The sequence below is a fragment of the Oryctolagus cuniculus genome, chromosome 10 (genome assembly GCF_051225735.1).
Source record: "Oryctolagus cuniculus isolate XC-2025 breed Fujian yellow rabbit chromosome 10, ASM5122573v1, whole genome shotgun sequence".
Classification (NCBI taxonomy): Eukaryota; Metazoa; Chordata; class Mammalia; order Lagomorpha; family Leporidae; genus Oryctolagus; species Oryctolagus cuniculus.
The window spans coordinates 59,634,978-59,659,010 of NC_142876.1; the positions used below are offsets into that span (position 1 = coordinate 59,634,978).

The 24,033-nt window shown below is 40.3% G+C and overlaps 2 protein-coding genes across 25 annotated transcripts in view; one reads left to right on the plus strand and one right to left on the minus strand.

Moving 5' to 3' along the window:
- Nucleotides 1–1,008, minus strand: part of METTL4 (methyltransferase 4, N6-adenosine) — a 34,542-nt gene extending 33,534 nt beyond the window's left edge. For 11 of the 22 annotated variants that reach the window (XR_016214139.1, XR_011379414.2, XR_016214131.1 and 8 more), the window contains exon 1: nucleotides 862–1,008. Coding sequence is in view for 3 of the 22 variants with exons in the window: in XM_051852082.3 (XP_051708042.1) it covers nucleotides 862–956 (95 nt within the window). In the remaining 19 variants the exon portion in view is untranslated. Of the gene's footprint in view, nucleotides 1–537 lie in introns of all 22 variants that reach the window. The other 11 variants (XR_016214140.1, XR_016214135.1, XR_011379415.2 and 8 more) reach the window with 3 other exon arrangements.
- Nucleotides 988–24,033, plus strand: part of NDC80 (NDC80 kinetochore complex component) — a 48,743-nt gene continuing 25,697 nt past the window's right edge. For all 3 annotated transcript variants that reach the window (XR_016214130.1, XM_002713610.6, XM_089305283.1), the window contains exons 1-10: nucleotides 988–1,126; nucleotides 3,769–3,871; nucleotides 5,054–5,131; nucleotides 7,961–8,084; nucleotides 8,188–8,360; nucleotides 9,317–9,419; nucleotides 17,612–17,701; nucleotides 19,761–19,854; nucleotides 20,710–20,816; nucleotides 21,550–21,694. Coding sequence is in view for 2 of the 3 variants with exons in the window: in XM_002713610.6 (XP_002713656.1) it covers nucleotides 3,771–3,871; nucleotides 5,054–5,131; nucleotides 7,961–8,084; nucleotides 8,188–8,360; nucleotides 9,317–9,419; nucleotides 17,612–17,701; nucleotides 19,761–19,854; nucleotides 20,710–20,816; nucleotides 21,550–21,694 (1,015 nt within the window). In the remaining variant the exon portion in view is untranslated. The remainder of the gene's footprint in view (nucleotides 1,127–3,768; nucleotides 3,872–5,053; nucleotides 5,132–7,960; nucleotides 8,085–8,187; nucleotides 8,361–9,316; nucleotides 9,420–17,611; nucleotides 17,702–19,760; nucleotides 19,855–20,709; nucleotides 20,817–21,549; nucleotides 21,695–24,033) is intronic.

Here is a 24,033-nt window from a genome sequence, read left to right on the forward strand (position 1 = left end):
TTGTTTTTTTTTTTCATGACATTTCTGTTTAGAGAACCAAATGAGACACTCCACATGCAATACAGTGCATCACGCCAGGCACGTTGCGCTTGCTCACATAAATGCTAATTGCCGCTACTGATGGTGATCCTGGTGATGCCGGGTCCCACCTCTCCAGTCACCACAAGGGGGTGAGGAGCCCCTTGCAATGGCTAGCGACATAGACATTCAGACGGGAAAACTGAAACTCGAACAAGAACGGCGACTTGCCAATCACTACAACTCCATCGTCGGCACAACTGTTGTAAGACAAAAGTATCTGGGTCTTCGCCCTGAACTCTTCTCCCACCCCCGACCCTCTCCTCTCCAGGTAACGGACAGTGCGTGTCTCTGGGTTCAAATTCAGGGGAGTCCCTACTCGACAGTGGTTGATGTGACCTCTCCTGCTTCTCCGCTTTGCATCCAGCTCCTAGTCCTTCCCAATTAACCCTGATTCTTCCTGGTCTCTTGCAGGCCACCCACCACTAGAGACCGAGAAACCCCGGACAGCAGTCACACCTGCAAACCGGGTCCCCGCGCGCGGCCACATCCACGCGGTCCTCGGAGGGGACTGCACCCACATTCACAGCCACCACCTCCGACCTAGCCGCGCCCTGCGTCAGAAAAGGGCAGGCCTCCTTCCCAAGGCTCTCACCGCCAAAGGGTCTGCAAGCCGCCACTTTCGGGGCAAAGCAAAACAGATTTCTCCTCTAAGAGTCAACGGTTGTACGGAAAAACGTTTCCCGGGCGGCTCAGCTCTAAAGCCGCTCCCTGGCGACGCAGAACCCTCGAAACTTCGGAGCCAACTCTCGGGTCCGGCCAGACTTCGCAGGGGACACTTACACTGGCCCACAGACGCCAGTGTGTCCGCGAGGCGGCGGGCGGCGACCTGCAAGCAAATCCCGGAAACAAGGGACGGGTCCCGGAGTGTTGCGCATGCGTGAGCACGTCGTGCGCGTGACGTCAGCTCCGGCGGAGATTTTAAAATTCAAACCGCACAGGCGGGCGGAGGAAGCTCTGTTTTTGGCGGCTGTTCCCACTTTTAGCGGAGTGTCACACAGTTTACAGAAGTTCGGCGCGTGAGTCGTGTCAGGAAGCTGGAGGGAAGGTAACTGATGACATTGCGGTGGCGTTGGTACTGCTGGGCGGTTCTGGCGGGACACGGGCTGCGGGTTAGTGTTTATGGTTGGGAGAGGTGCTGTTGGCATAGGGTCCGATAAATTTCCGCTCGCAACGTACTCTCAAGTGAGATGGGGGTGCCTAGGAAACCCAGATGGAGAGAAGAGAGGCTGGAGCGAGGGGAGGGGAAGAACCAGAGAGGACCTGTTTGTTATTGAGTGTTGCGTTTGGGTGGCGGCCCTGAACGGGGTCCGTCTAGAAATCTTAGCCTGGAATCTTGAAAGTACGTTTACAACGGTGCGTGGAGACTGGGAGGGGCGTAGGAGTGAGAAAGGGAAGGATGAACAGATGAACCAGCATGCACTAAAAGGAGAAGAAATAGACGGAGAAACAAGAAGGGTGCCCAGGGAAGGAGCGGGACTGCCACACAGATGTCCGCTTCGCAGACGCCAGGGAAGCCTCTTGGGTAGTGTCTGACGCTGCAGAGGCAGGATGGAAAGGCTCGTCGATTCTGAGTGTCCTGGGAGACAGCCTGTTGAGTGGGTGTGAAGGGAATGAGATGTTAATGAGTTTTGAAAGTAGGGTCAGCCCTAGACCATTTGGTGGATCCGGTGATTTTATACTTGTTGGAGAAGAGGTTGACGCCAGAGGACGGTAATTGACTATAAACCAGGAGAGAGTGGGTTGAGGACATGCAGGAGAGGTTGGCATTATCAAAGAAAACAGGATAGCTCCTTTCTTTGAAACCAAAAAAAAGGAAAGATTTTTAAGTGTATAAGGGAACTTGAGATTTATTCTCAGGCTGCCTCCAACTTCTCACTGAGATAGGCACATGCAGGGTCCACTGCTATGACATAGCTGCTTGGCCAGCATCCCATATGGGCACTGGTTCAAGTCTCAGCTGCTACACTTCCGATCCAGCTCCCAGCTTGCGCCTGGGAAAGCAGTGGAAGATGACCCAAGTGCTTGGGCCCCTGCACCTACGTGGGAAACCCCCATGAAGCTCCTGGCTTCAGTCTGGCCCAGCCTTGGCCGTGCCGTTGTGGGCATTTGGGGAGTGAACCAGCAGATGGAAAACTCTTTATGCCTCTGTCTCTCCCTCTCTATAACTCTACCTTTCAAATAAATAAATAAATGTAAAAGAAAAAAAATAGGCACTTGTGTCGCTCCCCCTCTTCACGGAGGAACGACACAGGACCCTGCCTAGGCTTCCTATCCGAGTCACGGCACCATTATGTCGCTCCCCCTCTTCATGGAGGAACGACACAGGACCCTGCGCTGTTCTTTCGTCTGCTCGGCCCTCCCCGGGTTTGCTGCTGGTTCTTCCCGGGTTGGCTACCGTCCCTTCCACCTCCGTGGAAGGGCGGTTCCCCCTGCCACTTTCCCCACTTCCGCGGGGGAGCGGCACACCGCCGGCCGGCTCTCTCGGGGGCTGCACAGGTATTCCCTCAGATGTTCCCCTTAGATGTTCCTGGTGCATGTTGTCTCTCTCCTCCTTTATAGTCCTCTTCCACCAATCCCAACTCTGCTACCCACACGCCGAGTACGCTGCTCTCCTCCAATCAGGAGCAGGTCCTGCTGTTTATTGGTTGAACTGGAAGCAGCTGTGTAGAAGCTATTTTCTCCTCTCCCAGCGCCATATTGTGGGAGAGCAGATGCATAGAATAAGTCTTAATTCCAGTAACTTAGTCTAGTCCGAGTTGCTCCCCACAACTTGCAACAGCAATGATAAGATAGGGCTTAATATTCAGGACTTTTTATCCCATGGATACCTTGTGAAGGCCAGAATCATACTTTATTCATCTTTGTATCTCCTGCATTGCCTAACACACTCCCTTATACATGGTGGGCATTTAGTAAATGTTTATGTATATTGAATATCTTGGGACACCCACAGCCCATATTGGAGTCGTGACTCCAATTCCAGCTTCCTGCTAATGTGCACCTTGGGAAGCGGCAGGTGATGGCTCAAGCACTTAGATCCATGCCACCAACGTGGAAGAGCCAGGTTGATTTCCAAGCTCCTGCCTTCAGCCTGGCCCAGTCCACACAGATGGGCACTGAGAGAGTGAACCAGGGGATAGAACATTCCTCTGTGTGTGTGTCTCTCTCTCTTTCTCTTCCTCTCAAATATTTTTTTAAAGATTTATTTTATTATTTATGTGAAAGAGAGAGAAGAAAGAGAAGTCTTCCATCCCCTGGTTCACTCCTCAGATGACTGCAATGGCCAGAGCTGCATCAATCCGAAGCCAGGAGCCAAGAGCTTCTTCCAGGTCTCCCATGTGGGTGCAGGGGCCCAAGGACTTGGGCCATCTTCTACTGATTTCCCAGGCCACTGCAGAGAGCTGAATAGGAAGTGGAGCAGCAGAGACTAGAACCCGCGCCCATGTGGGATGCTGGCACTGCAGGCGACAGCTTTGCCCACTACACCACAGCGTCGGCCCCAGCTCTCAAATATTTTTAAATGAAGTTTAACAGATGTCCTTTGTAAATGAGGCCTTTAGGTGCATGAACAAAGAAGATAGCCCATGAGAAGTGTTACCTTGATGAAATAGTGAAACTTGGCTGCCTTTATATTTCAGAATAAAGATAAAATTTTTCTAATATTTTATTCTTGACTATCGGTCATAGCCATGAAGCGCAGCTCAGTTTCCACTGGTGGTGCTGGCCGCCTCTCTATGCAGGAGTTACGATCGCAGGACCTCAACAGACAAAGCCTTCATACACCTCAGACGTAAGTACCTCCACCTGGGGTTCTCACTGCTACCTTATGTTCTTGAGTAAAGAAATGGTAAAAATGATTAATCAGAGATACAATATGAGTGATATCCTCGTGAGTCCTGTCTGTTCCCAGTGGTTCCTGATTTAGGGCCAATGAAGTCTGAAAGTGGGCATACTGTTAAGTATCGTGTGTCATCTCATTTGTTTTTTAAATCCTCAAAGCCTACTGCTTTACCAGGTGCCTCCTTAGAGGACTGTTGATTCCCTTTCAGCCTTCCTCTCCTTTATAAATCCTAGAGCTATATGGTTGAGCAGGCTCTGTGCTGTACCTTTCAGTTTACTGAGGTGTTTCCAACTAGCAAAGTTCTAAAACCAGCTGATAAGCTGTAATGTAATTGCAGCCTAAGAACACCACTTCTCCAAACTATTTCCTCATGATTCACTGGGGGAAAGTGTCCAAAAGAACTTGCTATCATAAACTGCAGTTTCTCCCTATGAGTGAATTTCTTCCAGTTAACAGAAAGCTATTTGAAAGCCACTAAAAAGTTATATAAATCCTCTAATACTAAGGTAAAAGTTACTTGTGAATTTTTCTTAAATTACTTAGGTTTATATTACTAGTATGAGCCTCTGCTACTTTTAGAAATTTGAAATAGTTTTCCTTCTGAATACTTTAAACAGAATTTGTTGTACAACTGCACATCACTTAAACCAAAAGATTTTATGCTTCAAATTGCATTACAAGTTGAAAGCTTACTAGTGTAATTTTTTGTCTGTAATTTAGATAATGAATGTGAAGTACAGCTACATTCTGAAAAAGAGCAGGCTTTAACCACCATCTTATAACTGAATGTATCTGTTCATATTTTTCTTTTTCCTTAAAGTTATTTTCATCAATTTATATATTTAATATAAAATCATAGAATTAAATCATTAATATTAAAATTATTAAAATGTATATATTTTAATAATGTGTTTTTTAGCATTGTAACTTATGCTATCTTTTAGCCCATCTCATGTATATCAGATATGGTTGCTGCTAAAAATTTTTAGGATTTGAATGATTTTTTTAGGGAACAGAGAAGAAATATTGGTTCCAATATATTTTCCAAAGTTTCTGAACTAGCTTTATATATATATATATATACACATATACATATACATATTGAAGACTTGTTTGTTATTTTTCTTAAAGCAAAGAGAAACCAACCTTTGGAAAGTTGAGTGTAAACAAACCCACATCCGAAAGAAAAGTCTCCGTGTTTGGTAAAAGGTAATGATATTTTTTATTAGTTCTAATGAAAGAATTCCTATAGCCATGCATTGATACCCTGAGAGAACAAAAAATTAGATAACATAGTCCCTTTCAAGAAAAGTTACAATCTAATTTTCTTCTATTTTAAAAGGTTAAAGTTTTATGTTATATCTCTTGTAGATGGTATTAAGAAGTATATTTGGTTCATTTCTCAAAGGCCTGGAACAACCAGAGGCTGGGGTGGGCTAAAGCCAGGAGCTGAGAACTCAGACTAGGTCTCAAAGTGGTATGGCAGGAACCCAGTTGAACTATCACTGCTGCCTCCAAGGTCTATATTATAGCAAGAAGCTGAAGCCAGGAGCCAGAGTCAGGTATCAAACCCAGGTATTCCAGTGTAGGATACAGGCATCTTCACTAGTATCTTAACCACTAAGCTAAATGGTGGCTCCTGAAAGAGCTTTTGTTTTGTGAGCCATATCCATTGAAATTAATTGTATTAGAAATTTAAACTTGAAATAATGTATATAATTTAAAATAGCACACATCAGCCCCAAAAATTATTTTTCATTTTAAAAAAATTTTCATAAGCATTCTCAGTGAGAAGAGTGACTTTACAGCATGGATGGGGAACAGCCAGCCCAGAAGCCATAAAGGGCCAGCGAAATCATCTGGTCTGGCCCTGCCAAGGCAGCTGCAGGCAGAACTTAAAATTCAATAAATATATATAAATATATGGGAGGCTAATTTTCAAGTTGATAATTTTGTATGACCTGCGACTGATGTTATAAACATCCAAATGATGTTTCACAGAAATACTTTCCCCACCTGTTTTACAGTTTTACGAAGCTCTTTAATGTGTAGCTTAATAGAAGACAGCTAGATGCTCATATCTGTTGCTATGTTCAGTCTATTACAATATTATTCATAATACAGAAAACTTCACTCATGAGAGGATAAGAATGAAAAAAGCAAATACTGCGTTTTACTCTGACTTACTGTCAAATAATGTTGACTTCTCAGTAATCCCTATGTAGCACTTTAAGAATCACTCTCTGGGGGCCAGTGTTGTGGCTTAGCATGTTAAGCTACCACCTGCAATGCCAGCATCCCATATGGGTACTGGTTTGAGTCCTGGCTGCTCTACTTCTGATCCAGCATCCCTGCTGATGCACCTGGAAAGGCAATAGAAGATGGCCCAAGTCCTTGGGCCCCTGTACCCAGGAAGCTCCTGGCTCCTGCCTTCAGCCTTGCCCACACCCAGCTGTTGCAGCTATTTGGGGAGTGAACCATCAGATGAAAGATTTGTCTCTATCTCCCCCTCCCCCCCCGTAACTTAGGTTTAAAAATGAATAAAATAAACCTTTGGAAAAAAAGAGAGAGATTCACTCTCTAAAGTAGATCAGGATTTGTCTTATGTGGAGATAAGGAAAGGATTGACTGGAGGGGAGTGATAAATGGCTTTCTGCACCTTTCAAGGTTCCTTTGCTGAACTACAAATTAAATTTGACATAAAACAGATTAACAGGAGAAAATGTAACTAGTTATGTGATCTTGGGTAAATTAACCCCTGTGCTTCAGTGTCCTTATCTATAAAATGGAAACGATATCAGCATCTCCTCATAGAGCAGTTCTAAGGATTGATTAAAAGAGATGATGATAATTATAAAATCTAATGTCTCTTGAACATTTCTGTAATCTAAACATTGTCTTAAGTGCTTTATCTGTATTAGCTCTTTCAATCAATCCTCAAAGGCATTTTGCCTACAAGAAAATGCTAAATGGAGAGGTTAGGAGGAGAGAAACCATGATGGTGGAGAAGTGTATATAATTGCAAAAGAATCTAGGCTATTGAACAGACTTGGAGAATAGTTGATGAAGAAGATCTAATGGACCAAAATAAAATATGTATTCTTAGAGGATGGTGGGTATGTTAACAGTACAAGCACCACAAGAATATTTTATTCTCATTTTTTATCTTAATTATCTATTATCTGCTGTAACTTCATACTTTACTGTGCATTTTTTGTTCTTTTTCTCTGCTATAAATAAGAAAATTCTTTTTTGGTTAAATAAAAGGGTTAATATGTGATGCTGATATTAGAATATAACATCAGTTTCAGGGCATTCAGCCAGCCTGGTGGTTAAGGTGCCAGTTAGAATGCCCGTGTCCCACTTCATAGTACCTGGTGCTATACTGTGTCCCGGCTTTAGCTCCTGAATCTACCTTCCTGCTAATGCAGACCCTGGGAGGTAGCAATGATGACTCAAGTAATTGGATTCCTGCCGTCCATGTGGAAGACCTGGATTAAGTTCCTGGCTCTTGTCTTGTGTCCCAGCCCACCTCCAGCCATTTCCAGCTCTTGGAGAGTGAAGCAGTAGATGGGAACTGTGTCTCTGCTTCTCAAATTTAAAAAAAGAGAAAGAAAAAAATGTGCATTGTGGTGCAGAGAGTTAAGCCCTTTTTTGGGAAAAACCTGTAACCCATATCAGTGACTGATTCAGGTGCCAGCTACTCTGTCCCTCCAATCCAGCTTCCTACTAATGTAGCAAGAAGACAGTAGATGGTGGCCCAAGTACTTGAATTTCAGCCATCTACAAGGGAGACCCAGATGGAATTCCTGATTCCTAGCTTCAGCCTGGCCTAGCCCTGGCTGTTGTGGGCATTTGGGAAGTGAACCAGCAGATAGAAAAAATCTTTCTCACTCTGCCTTTCAAATAAATAAATAAATCTTTAAAAAGAATATATATACATACGCACACACGTGCACATACATACTATTGACTTAAATTTAGACTTGACCACAGAAGGAAATAGTCTTGACTGATTTTTTAAAAATATATTTCCAGAACTAGTGGACATGGATCCCGGAATAGTCAATTTGGTATATTTTCCAGTTCTGAAAAAATCAAGGACCCAAGACCACTTAATGACAAAGCATTCATTCAGCAGTGTATTCGACAACTCTGTGAGGTAATTTATAATTTAAATAGCTTAAATTGTGAATATTTCCTTAGGTACCTCCCATTCGTTTTTCAGTTACAAAATGTTCAACATTTAATGAGAATTATTTTAGTTTCTTACAGAAAATGGCTATGCATATAGTGTATCCATGAAATCTCTACAAGCTCCGTCTGTTAAAGACTTCCTAAAGATCTTCACTTTTCTTTATGGCTTCCTATGCCCTTCATATGAACTTCCTGACACAAAATTTGAAGAAGAAGTTCCAAGAATCTTTAAAGACCTTGGGTATGTATGCTATATTTCTCATTAGGATAGGCAGTACATGTGGGATAATTTGAAGAGGCACACACACAAAAAAAGAATATAGATGTGTAAGTCTATTTTCTGTAGCTATAACAGAATAACTGAGACCGAATAATTTACAAAGAACAGAGGCTTATTCAGCTCATGGTTCTGGAGGCTGGCAAGTTCATTTATTCAGTATCTGGTGAAAGCCTTCTTGGAGGTTCATAACGTGAACATGATGGCAGCTATCACACAGTAAGATAGAATAAGTATGTCAGAGAGAACTCACTTTTCTAACAAAGCCACTCCATTAATGACACATGAACCCATGAATGAACTAGGGCATTCATGAGGACAGCGCCCTCCTGACCCAGTCACCTCCCAAAGGTACCATCTCCAAATACCATTAACATGATTCTGGGAATAACGTTTCCAGCACACAAATTCTGAAGGATAAACGTTTAAACCATAAGCATAGTCAAATCTACAGGCTTCATCTGAGCTGCTCAAGTAACAGGGAATAGGAAGGACAAATTGGATATCAAAGATTTCATAGAAGCAAAAATGTCAGATTCAGTCCTGGTGAAAGTAGAGCGAGATGAAGTTGAAAAGGACTATAAAGAGTAAACATGGGGTGGGAAATGGATTCGGAGTATCTACATGTAACATATACATGTAGTTTACTGGGGGAACAAAGGATATGCTAGAAGAAGACCAGCCTACTTTCTGTAAATCAAGTTCTGCAATTTAAGAGATATATGTGCAAAATCTGCAGAAAAGAAGCCGAAAATATGCAAAATCTTTGGAGAGAATTGCAACAAGTGGATTACTTCCAAACAAGTCAAGACTATGGGGCATTGTGACGAATTTTTTAAATGTAGCTTCATCCTTCATTGAGCCATTATTTTTACTGAATTAACATATTAAGTTATCTTATTTTTTCTGATTTTTCATAGGTATCCTTTTGCACTATCCAAAAGCTCCATGTATACAGTGGGGGCCCCTCATACATGGCCTCACATTGTGGCAGCCTTGGTTTGGCTGATAGACTGCATCAAGGTATTTGATTTGACGTTTTAAAATGTACACATAGGAAAGTTGTTTGTTTATTTGTTTTCTCAGAAAGATATTTCTGTTTCACAGTCTTGCTTTTGCCAGATATCTCAAAGTCTGCTTCAGAGTTTCTATTGTTTAAAGCACATTTAACTTCTTCAAACTGTCAACACATGATACTAGAAGGGAGAGGAAGGAAGTACCACACTGGCAAGGAGATTGTTTTCTTGAGTTTTTACAGCTCAAAAAATGAATCAAAAAGAAATTGCCTTTTTTGTTTTCACCCATGAAATTCATTTTCTCCCTTTTTAAGTATAGTCTAGATTCATTACAAAAAGTTTTGGAAAACTTCAGAGTAAGATGGCCATAATCTCCCAGCTTAGAAAAAACAACTTAAAACATTTAGTGCAGTACTACTGTGCAAAGTAAGTACAGTCATGCACTGCATAACGACGTTTCAGTCCAGAATAGACCATAAAAATGACAACAGTCCCATAAAGATTATAATGGAACTGAGAAATTCTTATTACCTAGTGACGTCGTAGCCATCATAATGTTGTAGCACCACACAGTACTTGTGTTTGTGGTGATACTAGTGTAAATAAACCTGTGCTGCCAGTCATAAAGTACAGCATGAACAATAATGTATAATAAATAATACTTGATAGTAAGCGACTGTTACTGGTTTATGTATTTACTATACTATACTTTTTATTGTTATTTTAGAATGTACTCCTACTTATTTAAAAAAAGTTTACTGTAAAACAATATGCCGTCTTACGCTGGCAGCAGCTTCATGTACCTCGTGTTTACTGCATCTCTTGATTGCATCAGGGGGCCACATCGCAAATGATTGACCTATACCATCTAGGTTTGTGTAAGTACACTCTGAATGTTCGCACAAGACAAAATTGCCTAACAAAGCATTTCTCAGAACATGTCCCTGTCCTTAAGCAGTGCATGACTGCATATTTTTTAGGCTTGACACATTGACATTTTCCTCCAGAATAGTTGTACCAATTAAAAACTCCTCAACAACATAGGAACATACCCTTTTCTTGTACCATTTGCATTGTTCTAAAATGTTTACTATTTTGGGAGATGAAAAACAGCTTGTTTATTTATAGACAAACAATTTATACTTTGGTTTGTTACTTGGATTTTTTTTAACTTGTGCATGCTTTTTGGCCTATTTTGTATTTCATTATTTTGCTAAATATTGAACTTTAATACTTTGAGCTCCTTATATATTAAGCTTACCAATTTGGGGGGATTTTATTTTTAAAGATATGTTTTTATTTATTAGAAAGGCAGAGTGACAGAGAGCAAGAGAGCATGCTTCCGTCCACTGGTTCACTCTCCAAATGGCCACAACAGCCAAGGCTGGGCCGGGCTGAAGCCAGGAGCTTGAAACTCCAAGGGGTTTCTCTCACACATGAGGTTTCACTCGCACATAGGTAACAGGGCCCCAAGTATGTGGGCCCTTTTTCACTGTGTTCCCAGGCCCCATTATCAGGGAGCTAGATTGGAAATGGAGCAGCGAAGACTTGAACATTTGGTCCGAAATGGGATGTTGATGTTGCAGGTAACTTGTTAAGGTGCTACATCACAATCTGCTGGCCCCCTTATTAATGCTTTTAATAACTGACAACATGACCCGAAAATTACAGCTTCTTTTTGTATTTGCATTTGTATTCTTAAATTTGAACTTTATCACAATTATGATAACTGCCTATTTATGACTGCCACCATGTGTGAGTTTTGGGCTCTAATCCCACTTGATGAGAGCATTTGGTGATACAGAATCTCTTTGCCAGTCAAATAAAGTGGAAATATATAGAATATATATTATATTCTATTTATTTCCATTTTATTTGAACATGTATATATATATATATATATATAGATGTTCACTTTTTAAACAATAAAAGGGTAGGCATTATGGTGCATGAATAAAGCTGCCACTTGGGAGCCCCGCATCCTATATCAGTGCCTGAAATAGAATCCCATTTCTGCTTCCAATGCAGCTTCTTGCTAATGGGCACCCTGGGAGGCAGCTGGTGATGGCTCAAGTACTTGGGTCAGGTCAAGTCTCAGCCTACAGTGCGGGCGTTCCCTATGGGTGCCGAGTCAAATCGCAGCTCCTCCACTTCCTACCTGGGAAAGCAGTGGAAGATGGCCCAAGTGCTTGAGCCCCTGTACCCATGTTGGAGATCCAGAAGAAGCTCCTGGTTTCCACCTGGTCCAGCCCCATCTGTTGCAACTATTTAGGGAGTGAACCAGCAGATAGAAGATCTCTATTTCTCTCTCCTTCTCTCGCTGTATTTCTGCCTTTCAAATAAATAAATAAATAAATCCTTTTAAAACAGAAAGAAAAACAATACTTGGGTCTCTGCCAGCCACATGAGAGACAAGGATTGCGTTTCTGGCTCCTGATTTTGGCATGACACAGCCCTGGCTGTTGGAAAATATTTGGGGTATGAACCAGCCAGTGGAAAATATCTCTGTGTCTGTCTGTCTGTCTCTGTGTGTATATTATTCTCTCTTTCAAATAAAGTGAAACTTTACAAATATTTTTTAAAAAGTGCTTGAATTAGAGAAACCAGCCCTTGTCTCTGTGATGCAATGTATTTTTTCCCCTTTCTCCTTTTGATTTTACATTTTGTATTTCAGCAATTCAGAAATGTGAATTTTAATTTGGTCTAATAAAGTCTCCTCTTCTGAGTTTCCTGTCCTACTTAGTGCTGCAATCCTTAAAAATAATACTGTCCTCCTGACATTCTCTTGGCCATCAGCAAACCCTTAACTAAATGTAGCCAGGCATTGGGTAGATTAATTTTCAAGTGGGAGCCATCCTGACACATTCAATACTTCTAGTTGTCAAGATAGGGATAGAAATCCAATAATATAGCCCATTAATAAAAGATTTTATTGGACTTTATATAATAATTATGCATCCAATTTGTCTCTACCCCCATGATGTATGTGAGCATTTGGTAATAACCACCTCTCTGTTCTCACTGTATCTGTCAGATACTCCTCTTGTCACTAGAACACCACATGCGTGTTTGCCTAAGCAGCCTGTGGTATTGTTAGATGGTTGGGAGATAACCTTTCTGCAGTGATACAGGAGCCCATTGTTTAGCTTGAAACCCTCTCCTTCCTGACTTGCTTTGTTGGATATGGTAGAACTGAACACTGCAGCAATGTAAAAATCCATAAGAGACTGCAGGTTTCTTGTTCTAATTATCTCTCCCACTTACCATTAGCCAAGAAATTTAGCTAAACTTGGGAAGCCTCCTTTATTCCTTGATTACTTTTAATAAGATCTCCCAGCTTTTTCATAGTATTTTATGACTTCTGTTGTGTTTCAATTTTAATTCATCTGTAATTTATTTAGCATAATAAAGAGGAAGCATTTAAAATTTTTTTTAATTTTCATTTTATTGGAAAAGCAGAGAGAAAGATCTTCCATCCACTGGTTCACTCCCCAAATTCCTGCACTAGCTGTGGTGGGGCCAGACAAAAGCCAGGAGCCTGATGACTCAAGCTGCTATGCCAAACCACCACTTTTTTTTTTCCTGAGAGAAAGAGAGCTTGTCTGCTGGTACATTCCCCAGATGCCCGCAACAGGGGAGACTGAGCTAAGCCAAAGCTAGGAGTCAGGCACTTAACCTAGGTCTCCCCCATGAGTAGCAGGAACTAGATTACTGGAGTAATCACTCCTGCCTCCCAGTATCTGCATTAGCGAGAAATCAATCAGGAGCCAGGTATCAAATGCAGGCACTCCGACAGGAGACAACCTGCATCTTTTGTTTTTGTTTTTGTTTTTTTTTTTAAGATTTATTTTAGTTATTTGAAAGGCAGAGCTGGGGGTGGGGAGCTCTTCCATGCACTGGTTCACTCCCTAAATGACCACAACGTCCAGGACTGGGCCAAGCCAAAGCCAGGAGCCAGGACCTTCATCTGGGTCTCCCACATGGGTACAAAGGCCCAAGCACTTAAGCCTTCCTCTGCAGCTTTCCCAAGCATATTAGCAGGGAGCTAGATCGGAAATGGAGGAGCCAGGACTTGAACTGGCGCCCATGTGGGATGCCAGTGTCACAGGTGGTGGCTTTACCCTCTGTGCCACAACATCAGCCCCATCTAATATATTTTATGTAGTTGACAAATATTCTCACAATGTTTCTAGCTATTCCCATATCCTCACTTTTTAAAAAGATATTTGTGTATTTATTTATTTATTCGAGGGACAGATACAGAGAGCTCCCATCTACTGGCTCACTCCCCAAATGTCCGTAACAGCCAGGACTGGGCCATGCTGAAGCCAGGAGCTGGAAACTCAATCCAGATCTCATGTAGGTGTGAGGGACCCAACTTCTTGAGCCATCACCTGCTGCCTCTTAAGATTTGCATTAGCAAGAAGCTGGAATCAGAGTGCAACTGGGGCTTGAACCCAGGCACTCCAAAATGGGATGTGAGTACCTCAACTGGCAGCTTAACCACCAACCCAAACACCAACCCCTCTAATATCACTACTTTGTCAATTCCAAAAAATATCTTGTGAGATTTTTTTAAGGGTGTTTTTGTATTGTTTGTACTACCTATTGGGAGAAATTTCTCATATTGAAAATATTTATTAGTCTTTTCATTTAGCAAAATATTAACTATTTCAAGTATTCATATTTCTTTTGTCCCTTTAGTAAAAGTTTATAGTTTTATATCAGTTTAATTGATCCCATGTGCTTTGTTAATTTGGTGAACACTTTATTTCATCATTTTTTAAGGTTATTGCTGCTAAAAGAGTTTTTTATCTTTATTATCCTTATTGAATTGCTTTATTCCTACTATTCTCAATTAGTTTCTATTACTACCACTATTTTCCAAAATATAATGTTTTATTATTTAGTTATGATATATTCAAATAGAAGATTTGTCTTTCATGTTGAAATTTACCTGCTTTCATCAAGAATGATCATTGAAGTTTATCATATGCTTTTGTAGGATCTATTGAGAGTATTATTTTTATTTTGGCCTATGACTATATTTGTTGGTTTCCTAATAACTTTTTGTTCACTCTTCATTATTCTTTGGTGTGCCTCGGGTTGTATTTTTAGTATTTTTTTTTAAGATTAATTTATTTGAGAGGCGGAGAGACAGAGAGAGAAGTCTTTCATCCACTGGTTCACTCCCCAGATGGCTGCAATGGCTGGAGCTGGGCCAATTCGAAGCCAGGAGTCAGGTACTGGTAGGTCTCTCACATAGGTGTAGGGGCCCGAGCAGTTGGGCCATCTTCCGCTGCTTTCCCAGGCCATCAGCAGAGAGCTGGATCAAAGAGGAGCAGCCAGGGCACGAACCAGTGCCCATATGGGAAGCCAGCGCCGCAGGCAGAAGCTTAACCTATTATGCCACAGGGCTGGCCCCATTTTGTTAGTATTTTAGAAATAAAGCTTGATTTCTCCTCATTCTCACTATGTCTCCTTGCACTAAACTTGGCACATAATCAGACCTTATTACAGTGTTTGAGTGGCATTAGTTGAGCCAAAGTTACCCTACCTACTCCAAAAGGACTGTGAGTAGGAGAGCTGTGTGTGCTCTGAGTTTGTGAGCCTTTTGGGAAGTGACCAATGTGAGCAGGGCCTGACTCATCTCAGATCCCCCAGACTTCTTCCCCCTACCCTCACCCCAAAGTTCGATGTTGTGAAGTAGTAGTATTTTGGAAAATGCCACCTATAGCTAAAAACGTTGACTCAAATATATACTTTTTGTCTCTGTGCAATTTTAAGTTGAAACAATTTCAGTGAAACTTCCTTAGTTCAGAACTTTTTCATTCCTTATAGTATAGAATTTTTTATTGTTCCCGTGGTTTTATTTGTCACTGCGTTTGAATATTCCCAAACCTTGCAGAGCATCAAGAGTTTTCATGGACACCTTTGAAAAGCAACAGAAGCTTCTACTCTGACGACAAAGATTCTTTTCTTCACCTTGGGCTCTGTCCTAGGTCTTTCAGACTTCATTAAATTTGTCTCTTAAGGCCTTGCTGAAGAAAGCATAAAAGATGAATTGATAGAGCAACCCTGCATCTACCCGAGATAGAACATATGAGTGCCTTACTACATGAAAAGCGTAGGAGAGCAAGCAACTCAAATCCTATAAATGAGACCCAGGATAAGAAAATTTATAATTGTTTTCAACAGAAAGCACATTCTTTTATGTGCTCCTAATGCATTGTTCTATTCTTTGAAGTTTAATGTTCATTTTATATACTTATATATATTTTATGGCAATTTTATTTAAATTCTCTAATTTTTTACATTTGAAAGGTTGTATTTTTAAGATATAAAGAACAGATGCTTCACTCCTGGCATCTGGCTCTGGGGCCTGGCCCTGCCACAGCTGTTGCAGCCATCTGGGTAGTGAACCAGCAGATGGAAGGTCTCTCACTCTGCCTCTCCCTCTTTCTCTGTAACTCTTTCAAATAAATCTAAAAAAAAAAAAAAAGAGATGCTTCAAACTGGAATTTCTGTGCCTTAAAAATTGTTGGTTATTTTCCATTTAGCTTGTCAATTATAGTTATTTCAATGTTGTATTATGATTTATTGTCTTGTTCAAGTTTAAATAATATTTCTGAAGATTTTATTTTATAAAATTTTATCTAAAGTTCATATTTGTATACTGTTAAGAGTCACTTGATGCCGGCGTCGCAGCTCACTAGGCTAATCCTCCCCCTTGCGGCGCCGGCACAATGGGTTCTAGTTCCGGTCGGGGCACCAGATTCTGTCCCGGTTGCCCCTCTTCCAGGCCAGCTCTCTGCTGTGGCCAAGGAGTGCAGTGGAGGATGGCCCAAGTGCTTGGGCCCTGTACCCCATGGGAGACCAGGAGAAGCACCTGGCTCCTGCCTTCGGATCAGCGCGGTGCGCCGGCCGCGGCGGCCATTGGAGGGTGAACCAACGGCAAAAAAAGGAAGACCTTTCTCTGTCTCTCTCTCTCACTGTCCACTCTGCCTGTCAAAAAAAAAAAGGAGTCACTTGATAATATTTAAGCACAAAAATGAGCTTATGCAAAAGAGAAGTAATTATCGATTCACCTTTTATGTGACAATTCTGTTCTGGATTGTTAGATTTTTTTTTTTTTTTGACAGGCAGAGTGGACGGTGAGAGAGAAAGAGACAGAGAGAACAGTCTTCCTTTTGCCATTGGTTCACCCTCCAATGGCCGGAGCTGATCCGAAAGCAGGAGCCAGGTGCTTCTCCTGGTCTCCCATCGGGTGCAGGGCCCAAGGACTTGGGCCATCCTCCACTGCACTCCCTGGCCACAGCAGAGAGCTGGCCTGGAAGAGGGGCAACCGGGACAGAATCCGGTGCCCTGACCGGGACTAGAACCTGGGGTGCTGGCGCCGCTAGGCGGAGGATTAGCCTGTTGAGCTGCGGCGCTGGCCTGGATTGTTAGAATTAAAAGAGTGTGTGTGTGTGTGTGTGTGTGTGTGTGTGTTTTCTCACAGGGTTAATAACAATGTAAATGTCAACATAGTTTTCTCGTGGAGCAGAACTAAATATGGAGCCCAATCTTTCTAAATCCTAAGCGTTTTAAGTTATTAAATTATCAAAAGGATCATATTTAACATATGATCAGTATAACCTCTCAAAAAAGACTTTTAGGCCGGCGCCGCGGCTCACTAGGCTAATGCTCCGCCTTGCAGCGCCGGCACACCGGGTTCTAGTCCCGGTCGGGGCGCCGGATTCTGTCCCCGTTGCCCCTCTTCCAGGCCAGCTCTCTGCTGTGGCCAGGGAGTGCAGTGGAGGATGGCCCAAGTGCTTGGGCCCTACAACCTATGGGAGACCAGGATAAGTACCTGGCTGCTGCCATTGGATCAGTGCGGTGTGCCGGCCGCAGCACAGTGGCTGTGGCGGCCATTGGAGGGTGAACCAATGGCAAAAAAAGGAAGACCTTTCTCTCTCTCTCTCTCTCTCACTGTCTACTCTGCCTGTCAAAAAAAAAAAAAAAAAGACTTTTAGTCATTGAATAACAAAAGGATCATATTTAACATATGTTCAGTATAACCACTCAAAAAAGACTTTTAGTCATTCAATTAAACGCTTCTAAAAAATGACACTAAAAGATTTTGATAAAGCACAAAAGCTTTTTATGTTTCCCGCATCAACTCCCATCAACCTTCTGTCTTGCTTGTGCACGAATTAGATATATTCTGCCATGAAAGAAAATTCACCTTTGTTTGATGATGGACAGCCATGGGGAGAAGAAACTGAAGATGGAATTATGCATAATAAGGTACTATAGATTACCATAAACTATAATAATGAATTGCCTTGATATTATTAACTAAATTTCTTGCTGTTGAAGTAAATATATTCTTTCATAGAGTTTGTCCTTTTGCTTCCTGAAAAACTTCTAAAATTAATTTTTTGAAATACTGATCAATGGATCTACTGTTGGGGTCATATTATAGTTTCCTAAAATTTACTAGACATAGAAACCTGAAATGTTAGCTATAAAACATGAAAGGAGATTAGAATTAAGTTATTTTATGTGCTGTAAACATAATGTTTCTTTTCCTTCTCTATCTTTTGGCATTCTGGCAACATTGTTTTAATGTAATTGTTTGCTAAGAATTACAAAGCATAGTGAATTGAGTCTTTAAATATTGCATGTAGTTTTTTTGTTTGTTTCATTTTGATCTTTTTAGTTTGGGATATTTTCATATAATTCAAGCTACCACTTCTAGAAGTAGTTGAGATAAACAGGTTGGCTGAACTGGTTCCATATACTTTGTTGGAACCTAATATTTACTTTATATTAAACCACATATGAGTACTTTATTGGAACCTAAATTCTGTAACTAACTCCACCTTATTTCCTAAAATATGGAAATTTATACAAGAATACTTCAAAAAGTTTGTGGGAAAATGTAGTTAAAAGATGTTTATTTTGCTGCCCAAAAAAAACATGTGAAACCCACACATAGTTTTCTCATAAAACCTATTTTCCAAGAACTTTCTGAAGATACCTCATTTATCCAAAGGGAACAATATGAGTAATAAGTTTAAAATGTTGAAATTATATATTAATGTTCCATAGCATACATAAAAGACCAATTACTACACAGGCTCCTAAGAAAATAAAACTGTTCCCTACTCAAATCCTACCCTTACTCTTTGAAGTCTGTCACAAAAGGAAAGTAGGAATAGCTTTAGTCTCTTTGTTTTTGTTTTTTTTTTTTTCAAAGATACGTCAACTGATGGAAATGATATCATTACCCTTTTCCCACCCCCCCCATGAAAATGAACATGACTTTTTACTGCTTCAGCAGTGATTCCAACTGGAGAGCCTCCTAGAAAGTTTTTGATCCCACCATGGAGAGAGTTCTTCTCCCAGATGTATACTGGAATACATTTAATTGCACCTCAGTGTTCCCCAAAATAGAATTACAAGCAATACTTGTTAAGTATTAAATTTTTGACATTTATCCAAGAAACTAATCTGAAGTAGAATGAAAATTTATTATTTGACCATCAATGATATGGCTTTTCACTTACAGTATTACTTATACTGCCTTATTCCGGGTACCCCTTCTATATCAACCAAGTAATAAGAAGGCTGCTTAGTAAACAGTGAATTAGCACAAAGGGAATTGGTCTATCTTGAGAGATGTTTACTTCATTTAGGCTATGGAACATTCTAATCAACCATCCTTGCCTCCTAGTAAGGTATGCATTCTCGGTGACCAACAACCTCATGACCACAAAATATAGCATAACTTTCTCCTAGCTAAATACTAAGAATTCTGTGCTGTGCTGCTGTTTACGTCTCTACTTATCATGCCATTTTTTAGCCTGAAGTCACAGTTCTACTGTTTTGATGTCTACTTATCATGTGGTTCTTTTTAGCCTGAAGTTAGAATGTAATAACAGCCTTTATTAATTACATTCTAGTTTTCACAGTTAGACTTATCAATTTAATTGGACTTTGATGATCAGCAGTTCATTTAAATTTTTCATAAGGCACTTTATTCCTAAAGATGATTAAGTTTATGCATTTTATGTTGTGGTGCATTTATTCATAAACTTCCTTGTTTGACCTCCTCAAAATTCTGAAAATTTATTGATGCATTTTTAAATATACCTTCATCCAAGTTTAAGTTATTTTCAACTTCATTATTCATATTTAGATGTAACAGAGCAGATGAGTCTGTAAAACATAATTAATAATATACTTTAGGTTTGTATCTCTTAAGAGTTAATATAACTACTCAATATTCCTAACTTTTTTTAAATTCAAATTTTAATAAGGAATCATGACATTATCATTGTATTATGCTTAACTCAATCAGTTGTTTTTGGACTACACCATAAAATGCTATGAGAGTTTCATGACTGGTGCTGACAGCTTTGAAGAAATGAATGCAGAGTTGCAGTCAAAGCTGAGTAAGTGTTATTCTTATGTGTTTGCTTTTGGTCATTTAACTGTTTATGGAGTGATAGTTTGTTTTAGCATATCTAATGTTTACCTGAACTACTTACTTTAAGAGCATTGAAAGAAACCTTTCTGGTTTCTTCCGTAGAGAGAAGTACTAACTGTGCAGAAAGAATACTGGTATTGTTGTTAGACCTGAGGCATGACCATGTGTCCTTAACAAAATACTTCACCTTACTGACAAAGCATTGCAGGATTCTATGGCAGTGGAGTAAAGTACCAAACATACTGACAAAAGTACTCAAGATAGTCAGCAAGTGTTATTCCTCTTGGGGTATAATGTCCCTGTGATATTGGTTTGCTGTTTGAGAAATTAAAGCACCAGTTATTTAAAAGACCTAAAGACTCTTTCAGAACTTGGAGAAAATTAATGGGCCATTGTATTCCTAATAAAGAAATTATTTTTTCACTCAAATATTAAATATATAAATTGCATTCATTCATTCAAATATTTATTTATACCTTCTGTTTGCCAGCCACCATTTAGGTACCAAGGATACAGTAATGAATAAGAAATAAAAATCCCTGCCCTTATATATTTACATTCTAGTAGTCAGAAAGAGATAATAATAAAATAAACAACTGTAAATCAATCAATGATAAATTTTATGAAAAATATCAAGATAAGAGGAATAGAAACTACAGTGAAGTAAAGAGAAGGGTTTGTTATTTTACAATGGGGGTTGGGATTGACTTCACTGATAGTATTTTAAGGAAAGACTAGAAGGAAATTAGAAAGCAAAAGTATAGAGAATAATGTTCTAAGCAGACTTGAAATCTTATAAAGTATTCGGTTTTGTCTCCAGAGGATTTATATAATGTAGATGCTTTCAAGCTGGAATCATTAGCAGCAAAAAACAAAGCATTAAATGAACAGATTGCAAGATTGGAACAAGAAAGAGAAAAAGAACCGGTTAGTACCCATTTTTGTGCACATATTTAGAACTCTTTTAGGCTCTCAGGTCTCCTTAGAGAATACCAGCTGTCTTTATCAAAATTTTTTTAAGTGGTTCAACAAAGTAAGCTTCTTAAAAGTTAAACTTTTTTGTGTAGGACTGAACTCTCAATGAAAACATGTTTGGTATTTGTGGAGCTTTGTTTTCCCTGTGGTCTATCAGTCTTGAATTAATGGTGCTCGGAATCTGATGAAAGATTCTTACCTATTTACATAAGACCAAAAGTAATTTTGAACAGTGTCTCTGTGTTATATACCTCCAGGGAGCACTATTCACAGGAGGACCTGAGTTTTCTAGTTAGTGAAAAAAGGAATGGTAATAAATGGGTTTATACAATGTATTGAATGCTCAGGGTTTTCTAAAAGCCAAATAATAATATCCTGTATCTAATTTTATTTTGTGAATCACTAATAAAACACCCAGACTTTTCTGAAAAATATATTTTCCATGTTTCTGCTTTTTCACCCTGACCCTTCATTTTTCTATCCCAAACTGACTTCTTGAAAAGTCCATCTCATTAATCAAGTAATAACATAGTCACCTTTTAAAGTTCTTTTGATTCCCTCTAAAAGCTAAAGAAAAACTCTATCTTTTTATAAGATAAATTTAAATAATATTGCTTTATTTTAAAATAAAGTATGGAATGATTATTGATGAGAGTAACTATTTTAATATTCTTCTCTCTTAAAGAATCGTCTAGAGTCATTGAGAAAACTGAAAACCTCCTTACAAGCAGATGTTCAGAAATATCAAGCATACATGAGCAATTTGGAATCTCATTCAGCTATTCTTGACCAGAAATTGAATGGTCTCGATGAAGAAATTTCTAGAGTAGGTAAGCAAAGCTATGCTAAAAGAGGTCTCTCTTTTTTGCATTTTATTTTATTTTTATTAAAAGTTTTTATTTATATAAATGGAACAAATTTCATGTATCTCATACATACAGTTTTTAGAACATAATGACACTTCATACCCCATCCTCCTTCACTCCACCCTTCCTCGTATTTCTTATTTTTGTTTTAACTTTTGCAATAATATATTTTTTTCTTTGAGAACAGGTTTTTGTTTGTTTGTTTGTTTTTTTGACAGGCAGAGTGGACAGTGAGAGAGAGAGACAGAGAAAAAGGTCTTCCTTTGCCGTTGGTTCACCCTCCAGTGGCCGCCGTGGCCGGTGTGCTGCGGCCGGCGCACTGCGCTGATCCGATGGCAGAAGCCAGGTACTTCTCCTGGTCTCCCATGCGGGTGCAGGGCCCAAGTACTTGGGCCATCCTCCACTGCACTCCCTGGCCACAGCAGAGAGCTGGCCTGGAAGAGGGGCAACCGGGACAGAATCCGGCGCCCCGACCGGGACTAGAACCCGGTGTGCCGGCGCCGCAAGGCGGAGGATTAGCCTAGTGAGCCCTGGCGCCGGCCCTTGAGAACAGGTTTTATCATTAATTGCAAAAGCACCTAAGGAAACAAGCAATGGAATTGGACACTTAGGCTTATCTAAAACTTATGAGACATAATTTATCCTCTACTTAATATACTAAAATTAAGTATATCTTTGAGAACAAGTTTTACCATTAACTCTCATAATACAGCTCTTTGAGGACAGAGGTCCTGCATGGGAAGTTAGTGCACACTGAATCCTGTTGTTAATTTAACAATTAACACTCTTCTGTATGAAGTCAGCAATCACCCGAGGCTCTTCTCTTTTTTTTTTTTTTTTTTAAGAAAGCTTTTATTTAATGCATACAAATTTCATAGGTACAGCTTTAGGAATATAGTGGTTCTTCCTCCCCATACGTGCCCTACCCCCCAACACCTGTCCCACCTCCTACTCCTCTCCCATCTCATTCTTCATCAACACTCATTTTTAATTAATTTGATATACAGAAGACCAACTCTATACTAAGTAAAGATTTCAACAATTTGCAGCCACACAAAGTATAAAGTACTGCTTGAAAGCAAGTTTTACAGTTAATTCTCATAGTACAGCTCATTAAGGACAGAGGTCCTACATGGGGAGTCAGTGCACAGTGCCTCCTGTTGTTAATTTAACAATTAACATTCTTATTTTTGAGGTCAGTGATAACCCAGCTCTTGACATGAGCTGCCTAGGCTATAGAAACCTTTTGAATCCACAGACTTCTTCAGTATTTAGACAAGGCCATAAACAAAGTAGTTCTCTCCTCCCTTCAGAGATAAGTACATCCTTCTTTGATGATAAAAGAAGGCATTTTAACTGGAATATGGAGCTTTGTGGATTTGTCACATTTAGAAATAGTTTTGTTACCCATATGTTCTCCCTCCTATGTTAAACGTCTATAGTAGGCTACCAAGTTTTCAGTGCCTTCTGTATTGTTTTCCTGATGCTGCTGTAAACAAATTAATACAAACACAGTGATATAAAACAACAGAAATTTATTCTCTTACAATTCTAGAGACTACTCCCAAGATCTGGTAGGTCTACACCCTCTGCAGGGACTCAAGGAGAATCTGTTGTTTACCTCTTTAAGCTTCTGGTAGCTTGTAGCATTCCTGGGCTGTGTCCCTATCACTCTATAGTTTTTACTTCCCTTCATATTTCCTTCTGTGTGTGTGTGTTTGTGTGTGTGTTTATGTCTCCTTTTATCTCTATGAAATGTTCTGCCTGTATTCTATAAGGACAGTTATGATATTTAGGGCCCACTTGGATAATCTAATGTTACTACCTCATCTCAAAAAGTAGGGTGGACATTGTGACACAGTGGATTAGACTGCCACTTGGGACAACCACATTCTATATCAGAGTACCACCAGTTAGGTCCCAGATAACTCTGTGCTTCAGAATCAGCTTCCTGGTAATGCATTCAGGGAAGCAGTAGTTGACGGCTTGAGTGCTTGGGCCCCTGTCACTCACATGGGAGACCCAGATGGATTTCCTGGCTTTGGCTTTGCCCAGGCTTGGCTGCTGCAGGCATTTTGGGAATAAACTAATAGATAAAAATCAATCAGTCGGCCGGCGCCACGGCTCACTAGGCTAATCCTCTGCCTTGCGGCGCCGGCACACCGGGTTCTAGTCCCAGTAGGGACACCGGATTCTGTCCCGGTTGCCCCTCTTCCAGGCCAGCTCTCTGCTGTAGCCAGAGAGTGCAGTGGAGGATGGCCCAAGTGCTTGGGCCCTGCACCCCATGGGAGTACCTGGCTCCA